The 19,817-nt window shown below is 44.3% G+C and overlaps 2 protein-coding genes and 2 long non-coding RNA genes across 6 annotated transcripts in view; 2 read left to right on the top strand and 2 right to left on the bottom strand.

The window, feature by feature from the left end:
• The window catches only part of LOC144390400 (uncharacterized), a 40,447-nt gene extending 32,571 nt beyond the window's left edge, over positions 1-7,876 (top strand). The window contains exon 2 of the long non-coding RNA XR_013454438.1: positions 7,525-7,876. This is a non-coding gene — a long non-coding RNA (uncharacterized LOC144390400). The remainder of the gene's footprint in view (positions 1-7,524) is intronic.
• The window catches only part of LOC144390230 (uncharacterized), a 198,618-nt gene that overhangs the window by 68,797 nt on the left and 110,004 nt on the right, over positions 1-19,817 (bottom strand). Inside the window, exons 13-14 of one of the 3 annotated variants that reach the window (XM_078096667.1) lie at positions 12,263-12,436; positions 11,734-11,907 (exon numbers count right to left, since the gene is read on the bottom strand). The exons of 1 other annotated variant lie outside the window; for it this stretch is intronic. In XM_078096667.1, the coding sequence (XP_077952793.1) occupies positions 11,734-11,907; positions 12,263-12,436 (348 nt within the window). The remainder of the gene's footprint in view (positions 1-11,733; positions 11,908-12,262; positions 12,437-19,817) is intronic. One more of the 3 variants, XM_078096669.1, reaches the window with a different exon arrangement.
• LOC144390452 (protein NLRC3-like) overlaps positions 1-19,817 on the bottom strand; it is a 94,062-nt gene that overhangs the window by 23,727 nt on the left and 50,518 nt on the right. The window lies entirely within an intron of this gene.
• Positions 1-19,817, top strand: part of LOC144390376 (uncharacterized) — a 345,224-nt gene that overhangs the window by 290,883 nt on the left and 34,524 nt on the right. The window lies entirely within an intron of this gene.

The following is a 19,817-nucleotide window of genomic DNA, read 5'->3' as shown; positions in this document are numbered from 1 at the left end:
ACTAACTGGACTGGACTTGCAGGCCCGACAAAGCAAAGGCCTCGTCCCTGCTACTGCACACTGCTGACATCAGCCACCCTGCCAAACGCTGGGACCTCCATCATCGCTGGACCACATCCCTTCTGGAGGAGTTATTTAGACAGGTGACCACTTTGAATCAATGAGCGGCCTTTTCATTTATGCAGTACTCCACATGGCTCTGCACTAGTGACGAATAAGAAGACGACAAAGTTTGGACCTAGTTTGTTTTCAGAGGTAAAATAAGCAGACGAGTACTCTGGGTGTAACATCAGATAAACCAGCGCTGCCGCTCGCAGCTCACCGCCTGCTAACAATAGTTGATTGTATACATTCATTAGAATAAGGTCTAGTCTTTGTACATGTGAATTAGTAATGAGGTAGTAGAAGACGCTCAGCACCTTCTGGTGGACTTGTCCTCCAGTAGCAGGCAGTGAGTGGTTGTTCATGTGAGACAATGACTTAGGAGGAAGGCGTGTAGGGAGGGGAGGAGATGAACTGTGGCTGAAAACATGTCGACAGTCCGAATCCACTCAGCGAGGAAACATTACAACAACAGGATGATTGTACATGTAGTCTGAAGTGCTGAAGCAGCCATGTGGGTCCAGATAAGATCATTGGTCACACTGAGACAATCTTAAGTACAAAAGGAAGAGATACTAACTAATAACACTGCGGATGTGCTACTGAAGTAACATGTACGACATGTAAAGGCAAATCCACATTCTATGTACAAATGACACAGGAATGAGAAATGAGCAAACAGATGGTGACGTGTTGTGTTGGTGAGCCTTGATGGCAGCACCTTGTAACACTGCTTTGTCTACTCGTTTTTAGGGGGATAAAGAAGCGGAGCTGGGTCTACCGTTCTCTCCTCTCTGTGACTGCAAACCCACCACGGTGGCACAGTCTCAGATTGGTAAAATAGAATAAGAATTATTTACACCACAAAGCTGCTTGTTTGTTTATCTGCTATCTAATGAACAGTCTGCTCCAGTGTACCTCTGTTATGGAAACCGTTGTCCCAGTATATCGATTCATTTGGGAGAAAAGTTCAGATGTTTATACGCTGGACCAACATTCGTATCTAGTTGTTGTGCGTGTGGAAGTAGCATGAAAACTAAGTGATTATTTAGTTACTATCAAATAGTAAAAACATGTCGACACAAATTAGAATCAACAAGGTGAAGTGAATCTATTAAGTGGGCGTGTCTTCCGTATCCGGCAGGATTCATTGACTTCATGGTGGAACCAACATTTACAGTGCTGACAGAAATGATGGAGAAAACTGTGACTCCGCTTGTTGAGGAGGCATCGCGATCTGGAACGGCTGCCTTCAGACGCTGGCGGTGACAAACAGAAGATTACAAACACTTATTTTAGATGATCCTGTGGTGTAGATCAGCCGTCCCCAACCTGCTCCCGTCTTCCCCTCACGGACCATCGGCTGACGTCCTCATCTCATCAGATCGCTACTACCAAGACAGGAAGTCACAGATAGGAACTAAAACAGACCTTCAAAACGGCCAATTTCAATTGTTTCCATGTGTCCATTCTGGGCCACCGTAGGAACATGACCACCCTCCCTAGATAGTTTTAACACTATTAAAAACCAGCATATAGTAAGAATCTATTCAATTTCCATCAACAGATCCCCGATACGCTACACACTGTTTATTCAAGGAAACTAGTACTTTAATACACTATAACCTTAAGCATGAACAACACGGCTGCATTATCTTCTAAACACGCTAGGAAACAATATTTACATCCGTTTACATGTCAACACGTTGATGCTTTTACTTTGAAGGGTAACGTTGAAGGCGTTGCTTTGTCCAATAAGAGGCACCAGCTTTCTACCTCAACACGTCTGACAGGATGTGTGTTTGTGTGCACATGGCTACACTGTCCACAGTGACCACAGTGGCAGTGGCAGTGACGGAAAGAGGTCCAGTGTGAAGAGTACAGGCTCAGAGGGCAGCTGCTCTCTGACCACGGTGGACTTCAAGGGCTTCAAGGTCACATGGAACACGGAGATTCACCACAACAGGGAGACGTGGAAGAACCAGGCAACCAAAGGTGCCCATACTTACCACCTGGTATCATCTGTCACTCTCTACAGGGCTCCTTCCAGTCCGGGGGGCCACATTATCAAACACACATGTGAGAAGCAGCTAAGCGTATTAGCTGTGAGAAGACATTGTAGCACTGCTTACTTTATCATGTCCTTATTTAATACACGCATGTCCATGGACTAATTACCTTCTGACAAATACAGGTACAGTCTGGGTTTTACTTCCTTCTGATAATCATGTGAATCAGCCTGTGAGCAGCAGCAGCTTCATCCTAACGTCTTCTGGGTGCTGCAGTGATGTCAAATGAAGCAACATCATAGAGAATATTGCTTTTGTTAATGCGTGTTGGTGTTCTGGAAGACCTGGAGGAAAAGGTCCAGAAGGAGGCAAGGGAGAGTGGCCGGCAAGAGAAGGACACAGCAGAGGAGACACAGCCAAAGAGACACAATTCAGGACAGGAGATGAAGACAGATGTGGAGGGTCAGGTGGTGTTGGAGAGCAGGGTGCAGCAGGAGGTACAAACGCCCAAAGAGGAGGAAGGAGGAAATAATCCAGGTGGACCTTCAGCATCAGGCCCAAAGAACACAGAGGCAAAGCCTGAGGAGCACACTGAGAAGCAGCCGTGCCACAATGGTCAGCATCCCCACAGTGTACTTAGTAGTACTGTGCTCAGGTACACTAAAACTAGTAGGTCTATACTTTGACTCATTTTCACAGTATGTATTTGTTCATTAATGAAATTAGTAAAAAAATACTGTAAAAAGGTATCAAACTAATTTGTAGTTCAATATTCAACATTTACACACAAATGTGGTGAATAAAAGTGTAACAATCTTATTTGTTATCAAATTATCACACATTATTAAAGTTAAAAAGCAACGTCACTTGTTGACATCTGGCAGGTTCCTGTTTATCAGCAGGTAGAAACATTAAACTATTCAAATTAATAGTATTTAATAAATAATAACGGGGCACCACCCTGGGATCAGGGGCCAATAACCAGACTATAAATGAGTTGTCTCACTGTTGGTGTTCACCCAATGCGTCAAGAGTCAAAGTTCTGTTTGAAGGTTTGAATTCGAGCACCAGATCGTCATCAGAACAGTGCAACTTAATTCAAGCCACATCCTGATAAAAGATGATTATTATATCAGGGGGATGAAGGACTGCTGGAGAAGAGCTTCTACTTCATTCCTGCTCCACTAGTGACGGACAAATAGATGCTCTGCAGAGACCTTTATAGTTATCACAGAAAATCTAAACTGATGAACCATTTCAACTATAGCACAGAGTTCTCTCGCCAGCCCTTCATCCACCTGAAGGAATCTTACCCCAGAACCCATTAACCACCTTAATTAGACCAGAGACCTGTACGGTCCCACATCGGATTCCCACCGGCAGAGACTGTGTCTCGTAGAGTTTATTGATATCCTATAATAACCGCTTGTCCCAAAAGCATGAAAGACATATAAAAAGACACCTATGAAGTGATTAGGAACCTTTTATTAATCTAGTGTTATGCTTTTCTCCATCGACGTTGATTCTCTCTACACCAACGTAGAGACCCAACTGGGTCTGAAAGCGATAAGGGACATTAGAAAATATCCTAATCCCACTGGGCCGGATGAGGGCCTCCTCATCCGTTCTACCAGAGAGGACTTTGTGTGGGTTTGTAGTTTCCTGCCTCTTGTGTCCCTGGGTTAGCTTCACTTCCTGCCCTGCGATTGTCCGCCGTGTCCCTGATTGTGTCCACCTGTATTTCCACCTGTGTCCAATCACCTGCGCCTTCCCTGAAAAGACTCGTTGATCGTGACGTTCATTTAGGGGACACGATGAAAGTGTGACTCCACAAACAAAGGGAACTACGTGGAGCTTCTTTCTTTCTTTTCTGAAAGCAACACAGATTTACGATAGCACCTGTCCACTAAGCAAGTCTTCATTGGGACGTCAGGCAAAATACAAAATGACCTAATTCATGCTATTGCTGAAGTGATGGGAGAAGAGATCAGAATGGGGATTAAAAAGCTCCCTTTGTTGCTGTTATGGAGGACCAGACAACAGATGTGAGAAATGCAGCACAGCTCCCACTCGTCCTGCGTTATGTGACGGACACAGGAGTCAAGGAGCGATTCATCCCATTTCAAGATGTGACAAGCGGCCAGCGGGCTGATGACATTGCCGCTCTTATTTTCCGTTTCTTGGAGGGAAATGAATGTAGTGTGGATAAAGTTGTGGCACAGTGTTTTGATGGCGCAGCAGTCGTGGCATCTGGCCTCAATGGGGTGCAGGCTGAAGTTAAGGAGAGGGCACCGATGGCCTTATTCATTCACTGCTATGCACATCGATTCCATTTAGTACTGACTCAAGGAGCCTCAGAGCTTAAAGAAGGTCTTCCTGGCCAACCTCAACGGCCTTGCAGACTTTCTCTCACGATCCCCTAAGCGCACACAGCTGCTGGATGACATCTGCAAGCGCCGTCTTCCTAAGGCTGCACCAACGAGGTGGCAATGTACATCTAGACTGGTCAATGCCGTCTTTGAAAAGAGAGCTGCCCTAAAGGAGCCCTTTACCCACTTACTGGAACACCATGACGACCACGACGGGGACGGGTCCTCGTGGCGCAGGGGGTACAGCGGGAGTGCTGGGAAGCGCAAGGTTGGAGGTTTGAGTCCCGGCTGCCCCGTGTCTCAAGTCAAAGTGTCCCTGAGCAAGACACCTGACCCCTCATTGCTCCCCGGGCCAAATGTAAAAAAGAAAGTGTAACGTAAGTCGCTTTGGGTAAAAGCGTCTGCTAAATGACCTGTAATGTAAATACTGTGCTTATGGCTGATGGATTTAACGTCTGGATGAGTTTGAGTTTTGTTTCTTGCTTGAAACGTTCAATGGGATTTTTCATTATTCGGATGTGCTTTTTGGAATCCTACAGAAACAAACTGTGGATGTACAATTCTGCCCGACAAGGTGAAGGAGTTTTGTGACACGATTGAGCGAGAGAGGCGCAGGTTCAGTCCGATCTACGATGACACAGCGTCTCCAGTTCACCCAGCACAAGGAGACCGCACGTACCGCCAACAACTCCACAGCAATATTCTGGACAACATTCTTATACGAAACCGGTTTCAAGACCACGAAAAATGAATGTTCCTCTCCCTCCTGGACCCCCAGCACTTCCAGACCTACCGAAAGAAATCCCCGCAAACGGCCTCCTCCAGCTTAACAGGGAGACACGGAACACTGTTCGACCTGTCCAAGCTAAAAACAGAACTGACTGTAATGTACGCTGTTACTCATTTTGAAGGGAAAAGTCCGTCTGATCTCCTTGATTTCCTTAAGCAGAAACATCTGAATGAGGACACGGGGCGACTTCACACACTGGCATGTGTGACAGTGACTATCTGTGTCCACGGCTTCTGTCGAGCGCTCATTCTCCGCCTCATAGCAAATCAAACGTATTCCAGAAATGCTACTGGACAGACTGGGCTTTCAGCATCAGCCTCCATGTCGAGAGAAAAGGACTTATTGGTGGAACTAAACGCACTGATAGAGTCATTGAAGTCTTCTTGAGGAAAGAAAGGAGGATGGATTTTGTGTTCAAATACTCAGTCTTTGGTGAGTAGGCATACAATGCATTTTATTTATTATTAAATGTGTATGTATGTTTTATTTTGTTCATATTAAATAGCCTATATATTAACAAAATAAAATGGCAAATAGCCTACGTTGCAAATGATTTATTTTCTTTCTTTTATTTCCAGTGAATAGTTGTGTGTCTTTATCATCACGGTGAAACTGCTTTGGGTGCGACAATAAATATTTATTTATATTTGGATTTAAAATAAAAATCATTGACTTGTTCAAGTCGATGATTTGCTTTGTCAGATCCATGCTGAGCTCCTTTGACTTTCCCATTGTAGCGTTTGTGGGCGTTTGTATCCAATGAGCTCTATTTAAATGCCTCAGAGTCACCAGCTGTAGTCACTCATAAGCACTCACAAGAGGTTAAGAGGCCATGAAGCTCATTGCATTGACACAACGTTCTAAGGCACCAAAACTGCTAATTCATGTTGCTGTATGTATATTTTCCACCCAGCAGATTTGATCACTTTTATTTATATATATATTTCTGTCCAACACACACTTTCAATACTCCACTTTGTGAGGAGATAAACTCCACCCTGTTATCAAATGTGTGCTTGTGCTTTGTGTGTTTTTGTTGGTGACTTAAGTGTGATATTTGGTGCAGAATGAAAGCTTCAAGTTGCACCTGAAGTAGCGAGCAATGTAGTTTGTGTTGTTGTGAGACGGCTCTGCGTGAAGGTTAATAAGGTTAATAAAGCAACTTATTCATTACTCATTTCTTTATTTACTCACTTCCTTCTTCAACATGCTGCACCACCAATGTTTCCTCTGTGCTATTGACACAGCAACAGGGCTGTAGAATAAATACAGATATTATGGAGGAAATAGTACAAAAGTCAATAGTACAGCATCTTTAAAAAGGATCAGAGTATTTCATGTCAAAAGAAATAATACAGCGTGTTGAAAGCATCTTTATTTGATGGCCTGTTTAAACATGTACAGTTGTTTCCAATAAAAGTCATTTATTAACATTAGAGCCAAACAATTCTATTTCTGTTAAAGTAACACATGGAGTAAATGTTGTAAATGACATTATAGGGAATAAAAACACAAGTAACGCATATTCAATATTTCCTTGAGAGGTTTGCTGAACCATTAAAAAGCTTCTTGTTCAAAACAAACCTGATTATGTGAAATTAGATTTGATTTCACTCAACAGATTTAGAAAGATTTGAAGTTAAAATGGGCTCAGAAAGAATTACACGTTCATATTTTCCTTCTTCACCTTGTTTTTATTATTGCTGATGAAGCGCACACACACATAAGGACACATTTGTCTCATATGGGGGGACAGATGAAAGACTGTCTTATAAAATGTCTTCTTGAACACATAAAGATGAAGATTAAAGCCTAATTAGGAGCCAATATCTAAATGATCATCTATTGATTGAAGGAGCACAGCAGCATTAAGCTGAGCTCTTTCACACTTCCATCTGAGTCCCAGAGAGCTGTGGACCCCCCAGAGTCCAGACCAGCTCAGGTACCCCTCACCTGCTCCACCTGCATCTACACCCACATGAACCACCATCAGCTGTACAGACTGAACTATGTGGTGAGCAGAGAGGAAGGTTCTCCACCAGGAGGAGACTCTCCCTCCTGAAGAGGACACAGAGACACTGAGGAACCAGAACTGAACCTGAACCCAAACCCAGGATAAAGAGGTTCAGTGAATGTGGTGCTGAAGGTGTGGAGGTGGATCAGTGTGTCAGAGGAGACTCTGTAGAAGGACAGAGAGCCAGCAGGACAGTCCACATACACTGCTATTCTACCAGAGGAGGAGGAGGAGAAGAAGGAGGAGGAGGTGATGTGTGTTACTGTCTTATTGTGACGGACAGAGTAACCTCCATCAGAGCAGCTCAGACTCCAGGACTGATCATTGTGTCCAAACCAACAGTCATAACTGTCTCCTTTCCTCCTGATTCCTCTGTAACTCACTGATACATGAACACTTCCGCTCCACTCGACCTCCCAGTAACAGCGACCAGTCAGACCAGTTCTACACAGCAGCTGAGGACAGGAGTCAAATCTGTCTGGATGATCAGGATATGACTGATCCTCCTTCACATATGTCACCTTCCTGTTGTTGTCAGACAGTTTGAGGTGTTTGTTTACTGTGTTTGTGTCGATTGTGAGTTCACAGGAATCTGATGAGAGAACAAGACACAATACAGCTGCAGTTATTAATCATGTGTTCATCTACTGACACGTTGATGATGACGTCACAGAGGTGAATGAGTGATGTCACAGTGTGAAGATGGTTGAATCTTCATGAATCAAAGCACACTTACACTTCCTCAGACCTGGTCTCAACCATCGGACTCCATCAGGCTTCACCCTGAAAGGAGGAGGGGGGTCAGAGCAGCATGGAGACATGGACATTACATCACTCTCACACACAGCTTTGTCCTTCATGTCCACATGGAGCACCTCTTCTTCTTCTACCACTACTTACAGACGACCACAGACTGTCAGTCAGGCGTCACACAGCGACGAGGTGCTGGAATATATTCATGAAGAAGATGAATGGATAACAAATAAGAAATGGACCTGTCACTGTACTTTCACCAGATGTGAATTCAAACGGGAGAAATGACGTCATGCTACAGATCAAGCTTCATGGGACGTGTGCAAAGGAACATTCACATTAAACTGTTTCATAAAGATAAAGCAGATACAGACCATTCAGTATTCACACAATGTGCATGTTTCCATGTTGTCCCCATTTGTGGACAATGTCTCTCCCTGTGGTTCGCTGGAGTCCCAAAACTTTACAAATGGCTTTGTCACCTTTTCCACACTGATGGATCTCAATGACTTTGTTCCTCATTTGTTCCTGAATGTCTTTGGATCGCAGCCTGATGTCTCGCTTGTGAGGATCTTGTGGTCTACTTCACTTTGTCAGGCAGCTCCTATTTAAGTGATTTCTAGATTGAGAACGGCTGTGGCTGGAGAAATGGAACTGGGCTTTCCAAAGATGTGATGAACCTCACTTCATTTATGTTTTCATCACTTTTTCACACAGGGCCATTTAGGTTTGGATTCTTTTCTCCCCTTAATGATACAAACTGCATTTTGTGTTTACTTGCGTTATCTGTGTCTAATATTTACATTAGTTTGATGATCTGAAACATTTAAGTGTGACATGCAGGCATGAAAACGGGTCACGGGTGAAAAAGGTGAGAAGGATGTTTCCCCTCTGGGGCTTTTCAGCTGGTTTTGTCCCAGGGACCAACATTCTGAATAGAAAGACTGAATAGACGTCGGAGGACGTCCACGTTGTCCCATTGATCCCACTGCTGCACCCACTGCAGCAATTGACAAGATGGAACTTAAATGGGACGAGCTGTGTGGAGTTGCAACGGACGGGGCTCCCGCTATGACAGGCGAGCCCAAAGGAATGGCATCTATGGTGTGCGCCAAGGTGCCAGAGAGTGGAGGCGAGGCTGTAAAATCGCACTGTATCATCCACCAAGAAGCTCTCTGTGCCAAGACAGTCCAGCTTGGCGACGTGATGACCACAGTTGTGAAAACTGTCAACATAATTTGAGCATGAGTGCTCTACCACAGAGAATCAAGCTTTCCTATCTGATGTCGATGCTGAATACGGGGACGTACTCTATCATTGTGACGTGCGCTGGCTTAGTCGCGGCTCCGTGCTGAAGCGGTTTTATTCCCGTATTGCCTTTCTAGTTGATCTTACTGGTCATCTGAACTCACTGAACAAGAGCCTACAAGGCAAAGACCAGCTTGTACCTCAACTTTCTGTGCGAAGCTTCGTCTTTTTGAGACACAACTACGCAACTTCAACCTTGCGCACTTCCCTACGCTGTCCGAAATCAAACGTGCTCATCCAAAGGCCGACCTCTCTGCTAAAAAGGGGAAATATATTTCTGTGATCACAACTCTTATGACACAATTCAATCAGCGCTTCCAAGATGTTTCTGTCATTGAGAAAGAAATCAAGCTGTTCTCAACTCCCTTCCTGCTGGATGCAGAAGAAGTGGAAGAGAGTCTGCAATTAGAACTCATCGAGATGCAGCTCCTCTCCTACCCGACTTCTACCGGAGCTTGGAAAAGGCCAAGTTTCCTCTGATGCGACGCCACGCAAAAAGAATGACCAGTCTGTTTGGCACAACATACATATGCGAGCAAACATTTTCTCTGTTAACTCTGAACAAAAGCAGATTGAGAACCAAAATGAGCGACAGCCATCTCTGTGATGTCCTTCACATCTCAACCAGCAAACTTACTCGTGACCTGCCAGCCGTCCTTCAGTCCAGAGCAGCATCACTGCTCCCATTAAGTGCAACACTGTTCCCATTGTAGGCGAGTTCAAATATATTACACAGTATTCATGTGTTCAAAAGCCCAATTACTTAATAAATGCAGTCAATTAAAGTTGATAACATTTTCTAAAACACGTTAGCTGATAAATGATTTGCATAAGTAGGTTAAATAAAGCCTTCCCTCTTTATACAGGGCTGTGAAGGGGGTCCCCATCCTGACGAAGAAGCAATCTGAGGATGAGCTGCCAACCCTTTTTGTAAAATAAACGAAAACCCATCAATGGAGAGATGTGATTTATGCAGTTTTTTCTGTAAGTATAATAAATTATCAAGCATAATTGACCTACATTTGATTGATTGATTTGTATTACTGTTAATACACTAGAGGTGATATACCTTAACTTTAGTGAGCGGCTCAACCTTTCGCATATTTTTCTGTCTGTGGCCCTCAGTGGAAAAAGTTTGGACCCCCCTGCTTTATTACGTGGAACACTTCCTGCATCTCGCTCTCGCTCGCCCCTCGCGTCCAGTAGTCGTATTACACTGTTTAACGTTCCCGTCTTCCTCTGTGGTTTGATTTAACGGCCTCACTTCCGCCCCGCTGCTCTCGCTCGCCCCCTAGTGTGATAACCGGCACTCCGCTTGTTGTTGCGCGCAACCGCACTGTCGTTCCTTCCCTGCACCCCCCTCGTCTCCCCCCCTCTCTCCGTTGACATACATCGCCAGTGCTCGAACTTAACTCCTTCCAACATCTTCACTCTCAAGGAGTGAATATCAATTATGAGACTTGATTTATAGTATTGGTTATTGGTCCCTGTTAGCTCAGGGTGGTGCCCCGTTATTTATTCATTCTGAGAAGTATCTTAGTGATTATTAATAATTCTATTAATGTCCATAAGTTAGTTCCTCATTTGCTAGTAACCTAATACGACCCCCTAGCCGCTCCCAACACTTCTCATCCAACCACAATCACATTCACTCCATCCGGATGGCAACATTTATCTGGATAGGGTGTTTTTGTTATGTTCTGTTCATTTCTACGATATAGTTGATACTAATTCCAGGTCCACCATCAGCTGTTGGTTCTTCACTGAGCGTCTGTGGCCGACTGTCACCTGTAGCTTCAACAAGTCCACTCTAATCATCCATGGAACCATCTCTCAATGCAAAGCACCAAAAGCAGGTGAAGCTGAACTCCTTCAAAACACCAAACGTTCCTCCTGTGATGATCCATCGAGACGCTTTAAACAGATTGTTTCTCTGACTGTTTGTCTCTTAATAATAATGTCTGGACTAAAGGACAAACACACACTGGAGGCAGAGGACCAGCATCTAAACATCCAAGTGTTGTTTGAGTTGTTAAGAGCCCACAAACCTGCAGCGTGACCACGTTGACTCATATCAACCCACCATGATGCCGTCAACGTGTCAGGAGACACTGTCCTCTCTTATAACGTGGAGACAAAGCTCAAGAGAAACAAGGTTTTCATCACCTTCCTCCCTGTTCAGGCTCATCCTGGCTACTGTTCCTCACTACTTCTGTCTGTGTTGATGGTCTCATGTGGGACACAAACAGTTTGATGAGTCTCTGGTAGTTTGAGGTCAGCTTGGTGTGTCAGGGTCTTATTAACCAGGCTGACAGTGGGACAGAGAAAAGGTTTCCAGCTCTACCTTCTCTACCAGACTGATGGTCTGTGACTGCAGCCTCTTCATACCTGAGAGTCTCCAGTCTCCAGTGAGGATCCTCCAGTCCAGCAGACAGGAGCTTCACTCCTGAGTCTCCTGGATGATTGTAGCTCAGGTCCAGCTCTCTCAGATGGGAGGGGTTGAAGCTCAGAGCTGAGGCCAGAGAAGCACAGCCTTCCTCTGTGATCAGACAGCCTGACAGCCTGCAGACACACAGAATAAGACACATGTCACATGATCTGAGGGAGCTCTGAGGGCTGGAAGGTCACTGCAGTACTGAGATCCTACCAGGTACAGAGGGGTCACATTAACATGGTTACTGACTGGTTTCCAGTCACAACTAAACACCCACTAATGTACATCAACAACCTGATAACATTTCTACTAACTCTATAATGTCAAATATTTACATTATATTGAAAATGAACACATTTTATGGAAATAGTTGGAAAATACATATTTGATTTAAATCATGGAAGCAGAAAGAATCTTTTGAAGGTCAGAAATGTACCATGGATGTAAATAAAGACACCAAGTGGACTTTAATTGAATCCTGACCTGAGAGTCTCCAGTTCACAGTGTGGACTCTTCAGTCCAGCAGAAAGCAGCTTCACTCCTGAATCCTGCAGGTGGTTGTTACTCAGATCCAGCTCTCTCAGACTAGAGGACTGGGAGCTGAGAACTGAGGACAGAGCGTCACAGCTTCTCTCTGAGAGGTTACAGACACTCAGTCTGAAGAGACAACAATCAACAAGAAAAATAACATTTGTGTTAAAATGAAATCCTATTTCATATAAAATCAGTTAAGTGTTTATGCAAGTACTAGTGTAGACTACACTACTAAAAAAGGAAAGTGATTAAAAAGGATCTTTATTTGCTAATTTAATGTCAGTTACCATCTACACCTTAAATGAGCAACCATCAAACTCCAAGCAGATTGTCACTGAAGCGCCAGAAATGCAAGTTTCAGTCTCTTTTACACCTCAGCTTTTCCCATTTTCCTCAATGAACCATATTAAAATAACATCACACATCATGAATAAGAGGATTAATCGGACGACCCTGTGATGATTTATTGTGAGCCAACATTGTGTTTTAATTCCACAAGGATCCGATGATGTGATGGAAACATAAACAGATTTAGTTAGTCTCTTCGATTAGATTAGATTAGATCTTCTGGCTCCATAGATAAGGTTCATCTTCTGGTGAAAAAAAGGGTTCTACAAGGTCTGAAATCTTGATGAACAACGATGATGTTCATGCTGTGGAGTAGATAGTTTAAGTCAGTGATTCCCAAAGTGTGGGCTGCGGCCCCCTGGTGGGCCGCAGCCCACACCTGCCGCCATAAACTGCAGTATCTTATGCGCCTTATTGTGCGGAAAACACGGCACATGACCTCCGGAGAAAATGGTATACAAAACATACATTGTCGGTTAATACATTTTAATCGGTTAAATTATTAAGGTCATTTAATCATTATGTATTGATCAGAGTTGTAATTAAAGGGTTAGGTGGGCCGCAAAAGATTTTCAAATTGGGTCACGGCATTCTGGAGGTTGGGAACCGCTGGTTTAAGACATTCAGACAAACTAACTTAATCTGACCTGAGAGTCTCCAGTTCACAGTGTGGACTCTTTATTCCAGCAGACAGCAGCTTCACTCCTGAATCCTGCAGGTGGTTGTTACTCAGATCCAGCTCTCTCAGACTAGAGGACTGGGAGCTGAGAACTGAGGACAGAGCGTCACAGCTTCTCTCTGAGAGGTTACAGCCACTCAGTCTGAAGAGAGGGATGAAGAAGAAGCAGTAAGTATTAAAGATGGCAGCATATTTAAGTTCTGATGTAGGAATCTAACTCTCTGTACTTACAGAACTTTGTTGGAGGCTTTGACCACTGGAAGCAGCCTCAGAAGAGCCTCCTCTGAAGCAATGTATTTTTTCAGGTCAAAAACCTCCAGATCTTCTTCTGATGACAGTAAGATGAAGACCAGAGCTGACCACTGAGCAGGAGACAGTTTCTTTTTGGAGAGACGTCCTGATCTAAGGGACTGTTGGATCTCCTCCACTAGAGAAACATCATTCAGTTCATTCAGACAGTGGAACAGATTGATGCTTTTCTCTGGAAACACATCCTCACTGATCTTCTCCTTGATGTACTGGACTGTCTCCTGATTGGTCTGTGAGCGACTTCCTGTCTGTGTCAGCAGACCTCGTAGGAGAGTCTGATTGGTCTCCAGGGAAAGACCCAGGAGAAAGCGGAGGAACAAGTCCAGGTGTCCATTAGGACTCTGTAAGGCCTCGTCCACAGCACTCTGGTAGAGACGCTTTGGGTCAGGATTGGGTTTAGAGCGTTTAGACCGCTGGGAGGTTGTTTGTTCTTCTGACAGCAGATTGACACCAGAGCTGAAGAAGGTCAGATGGACATGAAGACCAGCCAGAAACTCCTGAACACTCAGATGGACGAAGCAGAACACCTTGTCCTGGTACAGTCCTCTCTCCTCTCTCAAGATCTGAGTGAACACTCCTGAGTACACTGAGGCTGCTCTGATATCGATGCCACACTCTGTCAGGTCGGATTCATAGAAGATCAGGTTGCCTTTCTGCAGCTGATCAAAGGCCAGTTTTCCCAGAGACTCGATTATCTTCCTGCTCTCTGGATTCCAGTGTGGATCCGTCTCAGTTCCTCCATCGTACTTGACCTTCTTCACTTTGGACTGAACCACCAGGAAGTGGATGTACATCTCAGTCAGGGTCTTGGGCAGCTCTCCTCCCTCTCTGGTCTTCAACACCTCCTCCAGAACTGTAGCAGTGATCCAGCAGAAGACTGGGATGTGGCACATGATGTGGAGGCTTCGTGAGGTCTTGATGTGAGAGATGATCCTGCTGGCCTGCTCCTCATCTCTGGACCTCTTCCTGAAGTACTCCTCCTTCTGGGGGTCAGTGAACCCTCTGACCTCTGTCACCATGCCAACACACTCAGGAGGGATCTGATTGGCTGCTGCAGGTCGTGTGGTGATCCAGAGGCGAGCAGAGGGAAGCAGCTTCCCCCTGATGAGGTTTGTGAGGAGCACATCCACTGAGGCCGACTCTGTGACATCAGTCAGGATATCATTGTTGTGGAAGTCCAGAGGAAGTCGACACTCATCCAGACCGTCAAAGATGAACACAACCTGGAACTCTTCAAACCTGCAGATTCTTGCTGCTCTGGTTTCACTGAAGAAGTGATGAACAAGTTCCACCAAGCTGAACTTCTTCTCTCTCAGCACATTCAGCTCTCTGAAGGTGAATGGAAATGTGAACTGTATGTCCTGGTGGTCTTTGTCTTCAGCCCAGTCCAGAGTGAACTTCTGCGTTAAGACTGTTTTCCCAATGCCAGCCACTCCCTTAGTCATCACTGTTCTGATTGGTTCCTCTCCTCCAGCTGAGGCTTTGAGGAGGTCTTCTAGTCTGATGGTTGTTTCTGGTCTGGCTGGTCTCCTGGATGCTGTTTCAATCTGTCTGACCTCATGCTCTTCATTGACCTCTGCAGTCCCTCCCTCTGTGATGTAGAGCTCTGTGTAGATCTCATTCAGAAGGGTTGGGTTTCCTGCTTTAGCGATCCCCTCAAACACACACTGGAACTTCTTCTTCAGGTCAGATTTGAGTTCACGCTGACAAACTGCAGCAAGAAGTCCTGAATGAAGACAACAAAGAAGATCAATGAGTCACAGAATAGATTTCAACATGTCCTTTCCTCAGAGAATGACTATGAATATATTCTGTCCATCTCTGGAGACATTAGTGAAGGTCTCATGTATCAGCATGGTAAGTCTGTAGAGAAATCCTCTTACTGCTCTGCAGACGCTCAGCCAGCTCCTCCTGCTTCATTCTCCTCAGGAAGTGCACTGAGATCTTCACAAATGCCTCTCTGCTCCTCCTCTGCTCTTCATCCAGCTCCTCCTCATCCTCTTTCTCTAAGCATTCTGGGTAATCTGAACTCACAACCTTCTGGATCTTCTTCAGCTCGTTCTTCACAAAAGTGAGGATGTTCTCCTCCAGCAGCTGGAACAGAACATTCTATGAATGACACCAACTAGAACATGGAAGTCACCATCAGGTCCATGTTGGACAGACGGACAATCCCCTGGTCTACAAAGTGCAGCATGGAGATGATGGTAACCTGAGAGATGTTAAAGTAGTTGTTCATGTACACACCATGAAGATGGAGTCCAGGTGTGTTTGATGCTGCTGGGCAGACGGACCTGTGGGAACCTCTGAGCTCTCCTGGTCCTCTCTGTGGAGGAACATGAACCATCAGCTCACATGGTGTTTGGACCATCAACACCAATACAACATTAGTTAAAGATATTGGCTTCTGTCATGATGGAAACCAGATGCTGAAGACTGTCAATGATGACGGACAGTTTATTAGTTGAGTGACAGTTAGTCATCAGTTTCATCTGGTTTTAGTTCTTACTGTGGGTCATAAAAACAACGTCTGCAGACCTCTGCATCTGGTACAAAGTCCTATGGAACTACTCCAAACCTCTTTAGTCCGTCCCCTGACCTCTAGAAGTCTCCTTAGATCTTCTGAAACTAGTCTTTGGACCTTTTCACAGAGTCTACTGATGATACTTTGTCCAAACCTCTGCGTGGAGTCCAGAGACCACGTCAGCTGGTCCACAGAGCACTGAGTTTATTCTAATCACATGTTCAGTCACAGTCATCTGTCTCCAGAAACCTGCAGCTGTCTCCAGATGTGACCTCTGCTGATCCTGATGTGGAGGAACTAGCTCACATTGTGTTTACATCTGAGAATGTTTACAGTTAATGATTCACACTTAAACACACACAGACCAGTTAGATGAAAATAATGAGTTCTGTCATGATGGATCGTCATGGAAACAACACGTTAAACAATGAACAAACATTCATGTAATTCATGACTGAGGATCAGAACAGTTCTTCATCTGTTTAAGAACTTACTCTGGGTCATAAGAACGGCGTCCATCTTTGAAGTTAATCCATCGACCATTAGACTGATCACTCTTCATGGACAAACATCTGGGTTCAGGAGACTTTCCTCTCTGCTGATGTGAACTGAAAGAAACACTGAGATTACATCATCACATCATCATCTAATCATGAAGCATCAGCTCACATGGTGTCCGTCCACAGAGACCAAAACAAGGTAAAGGTCCATGACGTGAGGTCTGGATGTGGACCACATGACTCCCTGTAGTGGTTTAGGTCTACTGGTCCTGCTGGTCCAGAGTCTGTCCAACAGAAAGTCTGATGGAAACATCTGGGCTCTTTCTCAATATGCGGCCTGTTCTCGGGGAGTCTTCTTGAAATGACCCGCTGGTATTCAAGTTATACATGAGATGAAACTATACTATAATTCAGCTTATACACATACAGTATATATGTATATATACACATGAGATATAGACTATAACCAGGCTGCGTGTTCATAACGTTTAATCTGTTGTCAGACTGATGTTCGTTCACCAGTAACGTTTCGTCTCTTTGAGATCAGAGTTTAGATTCATATCTGTTTAAATTAAACTTTAACATCTTGTCTGTATGCAGCTTGTTATTGTCTATTATTGTGCATTCAAAGGGACTCTGAGCTGTAATAATAATAAACGCATATTTTCCAAATATGAATTATTGAGTATTTCTCCGTAAGATCTTTCACGTGTGGTCATCTACATGCAATGAAGTGAAAATGTTTCTAGTTGTTTCCTTGTTTGACCGTGTAAGTGTTCCCCTGAGGTTAATCACTAATGATGTCCCCCATCTTACTGCAGCCTCATTGATCACTGTATCATAGACATTAAATACTATGAGGTTAATCACTATTGATGTGGACACACAGACGAGGTTCAGCTACAATTTAAATAAAACTTACATTCATTTACAGTTGTGTGTTTGTGCATTTAACTGGACGAGGACACTGATTATCACCCTCTTCATGTTTGAACTGTAGGTTATATTAACTAAAAAAACATTAATTGATTCATTGTTGTTGCTCAAACCGTCTCTGTACTTTATGAAACATTTATAAAGCTGATGCAGTGTGATGTGATACATCATCCCTCAATTAAATGTTTACCTCAGTAACGTTTTGATGGGTTTCTTCCATCCAATAATATATTAGATCTACACCTGTCAGTGTGATCCAGTAACGTTCAGCAGCACCACAAACTGCAGCTGCTCCTCTTCATCATTAGGAAGATGTTCGATTGGACATATATATATATATATATATATATATATATACACACACACGCACAATCAGACATACAATTAGCTCAAATATCTCAGTTATCAGATCAGACTTGCTGTCCAATCAATAAACAACTCAGCTGCTGTTCCACATGTGGAAATGAACGTTCTCTTGTACCTGTGAGTCCGTTCTCTCCGTCTCAGGTATTGAGGAAGGACCCTCATCATCAGCCTGAGACCCTCACCTTGCATCAACAGAGGGAACAACATCTTTGAAGTTTAGAGGATGACTCATAGACCGGTTACTCTTCATGGACACACAGCTTGGTCCAGGTCCAGGTCCTGGTCTCGGATGGATCCTGGTCACACACATAGAAGCAGAGTCAGTGAGTCAGAGACGTTGGGACATGGAGACGAGTGGAGGACAGTTGGAGATGGTCCTCTCACCTCTGAGCTTTGGTCTGGCTGTCATGTTCCCCACACAGAGGGGCTTCAGAGGGAGGGACTCCGTCCTCTGGGTCCTCAGCCTGATTCATAGCAGAGTCCACACCTTCACACCTTCACACCAACCTGCTGGCAGAGCTCACACGTTATTATCTTCATCAGGACAAACACACAGAGCTCATTCACCTCAACACTAAAACTCTCATGGGACACTTTGTGTTGTTGTCTTGAGACAACGTGTCAAGAGACGTCATTTTAAATTCTCATCCTATAAATGTCGTGTTTCTTTTAAGCGCTTTCCTTTGGCAGGAGGCAGCGGTAAGGGAATAGTTCCCTCTCTAGCGTCGCTACCAGCTGGCTGTTTTCTCATTAAACTTGTTTTTGTGTGGTCATACGTGTTCTGTCTCCACACGCTCTCAGGTTCAAACTGCACCATATTTTCATTAAATACATCTGAGAAGTGAAGGATGTCCCTCGATTTGGGTCGGTTGTCATTGAGGGGTGATGGTGGGTCCCGGAGCCACCAGACCAGCTGAGAACCACTGCTTTAAATAGTCGTATTCTGCCCCCTAGTGGTGGAGATGTGAACACGTTTACTCTCCTTAAAGTGTCTCTGAGCACTGAAGCAACACAACAATACTGGGAATAAATATCAGAGCCAACAGCAACGAGTCTGCCACCACAAACTGTGTTATTACCTACAGTAATAAATGTGTTGTTACTATGTTAATAACTATATTGCATCAAACAGCGCACAGATGAATGAGTATCTGTGTACATGGATGAATGTAAGTGTGTCTGCGTGTAGTCAACTGCTGTTGTTAACACACGATGACGTTTCATATTCATTCTTCTAATGTTACTCTGCTATATTATAGATATTGTTGCGTCACAGACGGATTTCTATCGTACAAACGTTCTATTGCGTTTTACTGTTAAAATGTGCGCACTTCCGGTTTAGCGGCTGCGCTTTGGTTTCGTTTTAAAAGGAACAAACAAAAAGGGATTTACAGACAAACAGATCGGTCGTTTTTTCGTGTTTGGATTTGGACAGAAAAGGACATTTACTCTTTTGGTTTAGAGCGAAAAAACTAAAATAAAACGGTGTTATTTCCGTTTTATTTCCGTATTTATCGTCTAAACGGTAAAGGAACTTTGCAAAGGTTGACGGCCCGTTAACACACAAACACACAGTAAACACACGCTGTGTGTCACGGGACATACTCACACGATGTGACACTTTAAGACGTTAAAGTGAAGCTTGGTGACTTTCTACGCGTCTCCCGCGCTTCTTCTTCTTCTTCTTCTTCGTCTTCTTCGTCGTCTTCCGGTTTGTTCTGGCGGGTCGCAACCAGCGTCACGTGACCAGGTGCATCGCGCCACCTGCTGTACCGGAGTGTGCAGGTTCAGGGTTTATTGCTCAGCCTGCCGCTGTTACCTGGATCCTACGACCTGGTCCCG

This window comes from Gasterosteus aculeatus, chromosome 21 (assembly GCF_964276395.1).
Source record: "Gasterosteus aculeatus chromosome 21, fGasAcu3.hap1.1, whole genome shotgun sequence".
Lineage (NCBI taxonomy): Eukaryota > Metazoa > Chordata > Actinopteri > Perciformes > Gasterosteidae > Gasterosteus > Gasterosteus aculeatus.
The sequence above is the reverse complement of the archived record's forward strand: the minus strand, read 5'-3'. Positions and strand labels throughout refer to the sequence as shown.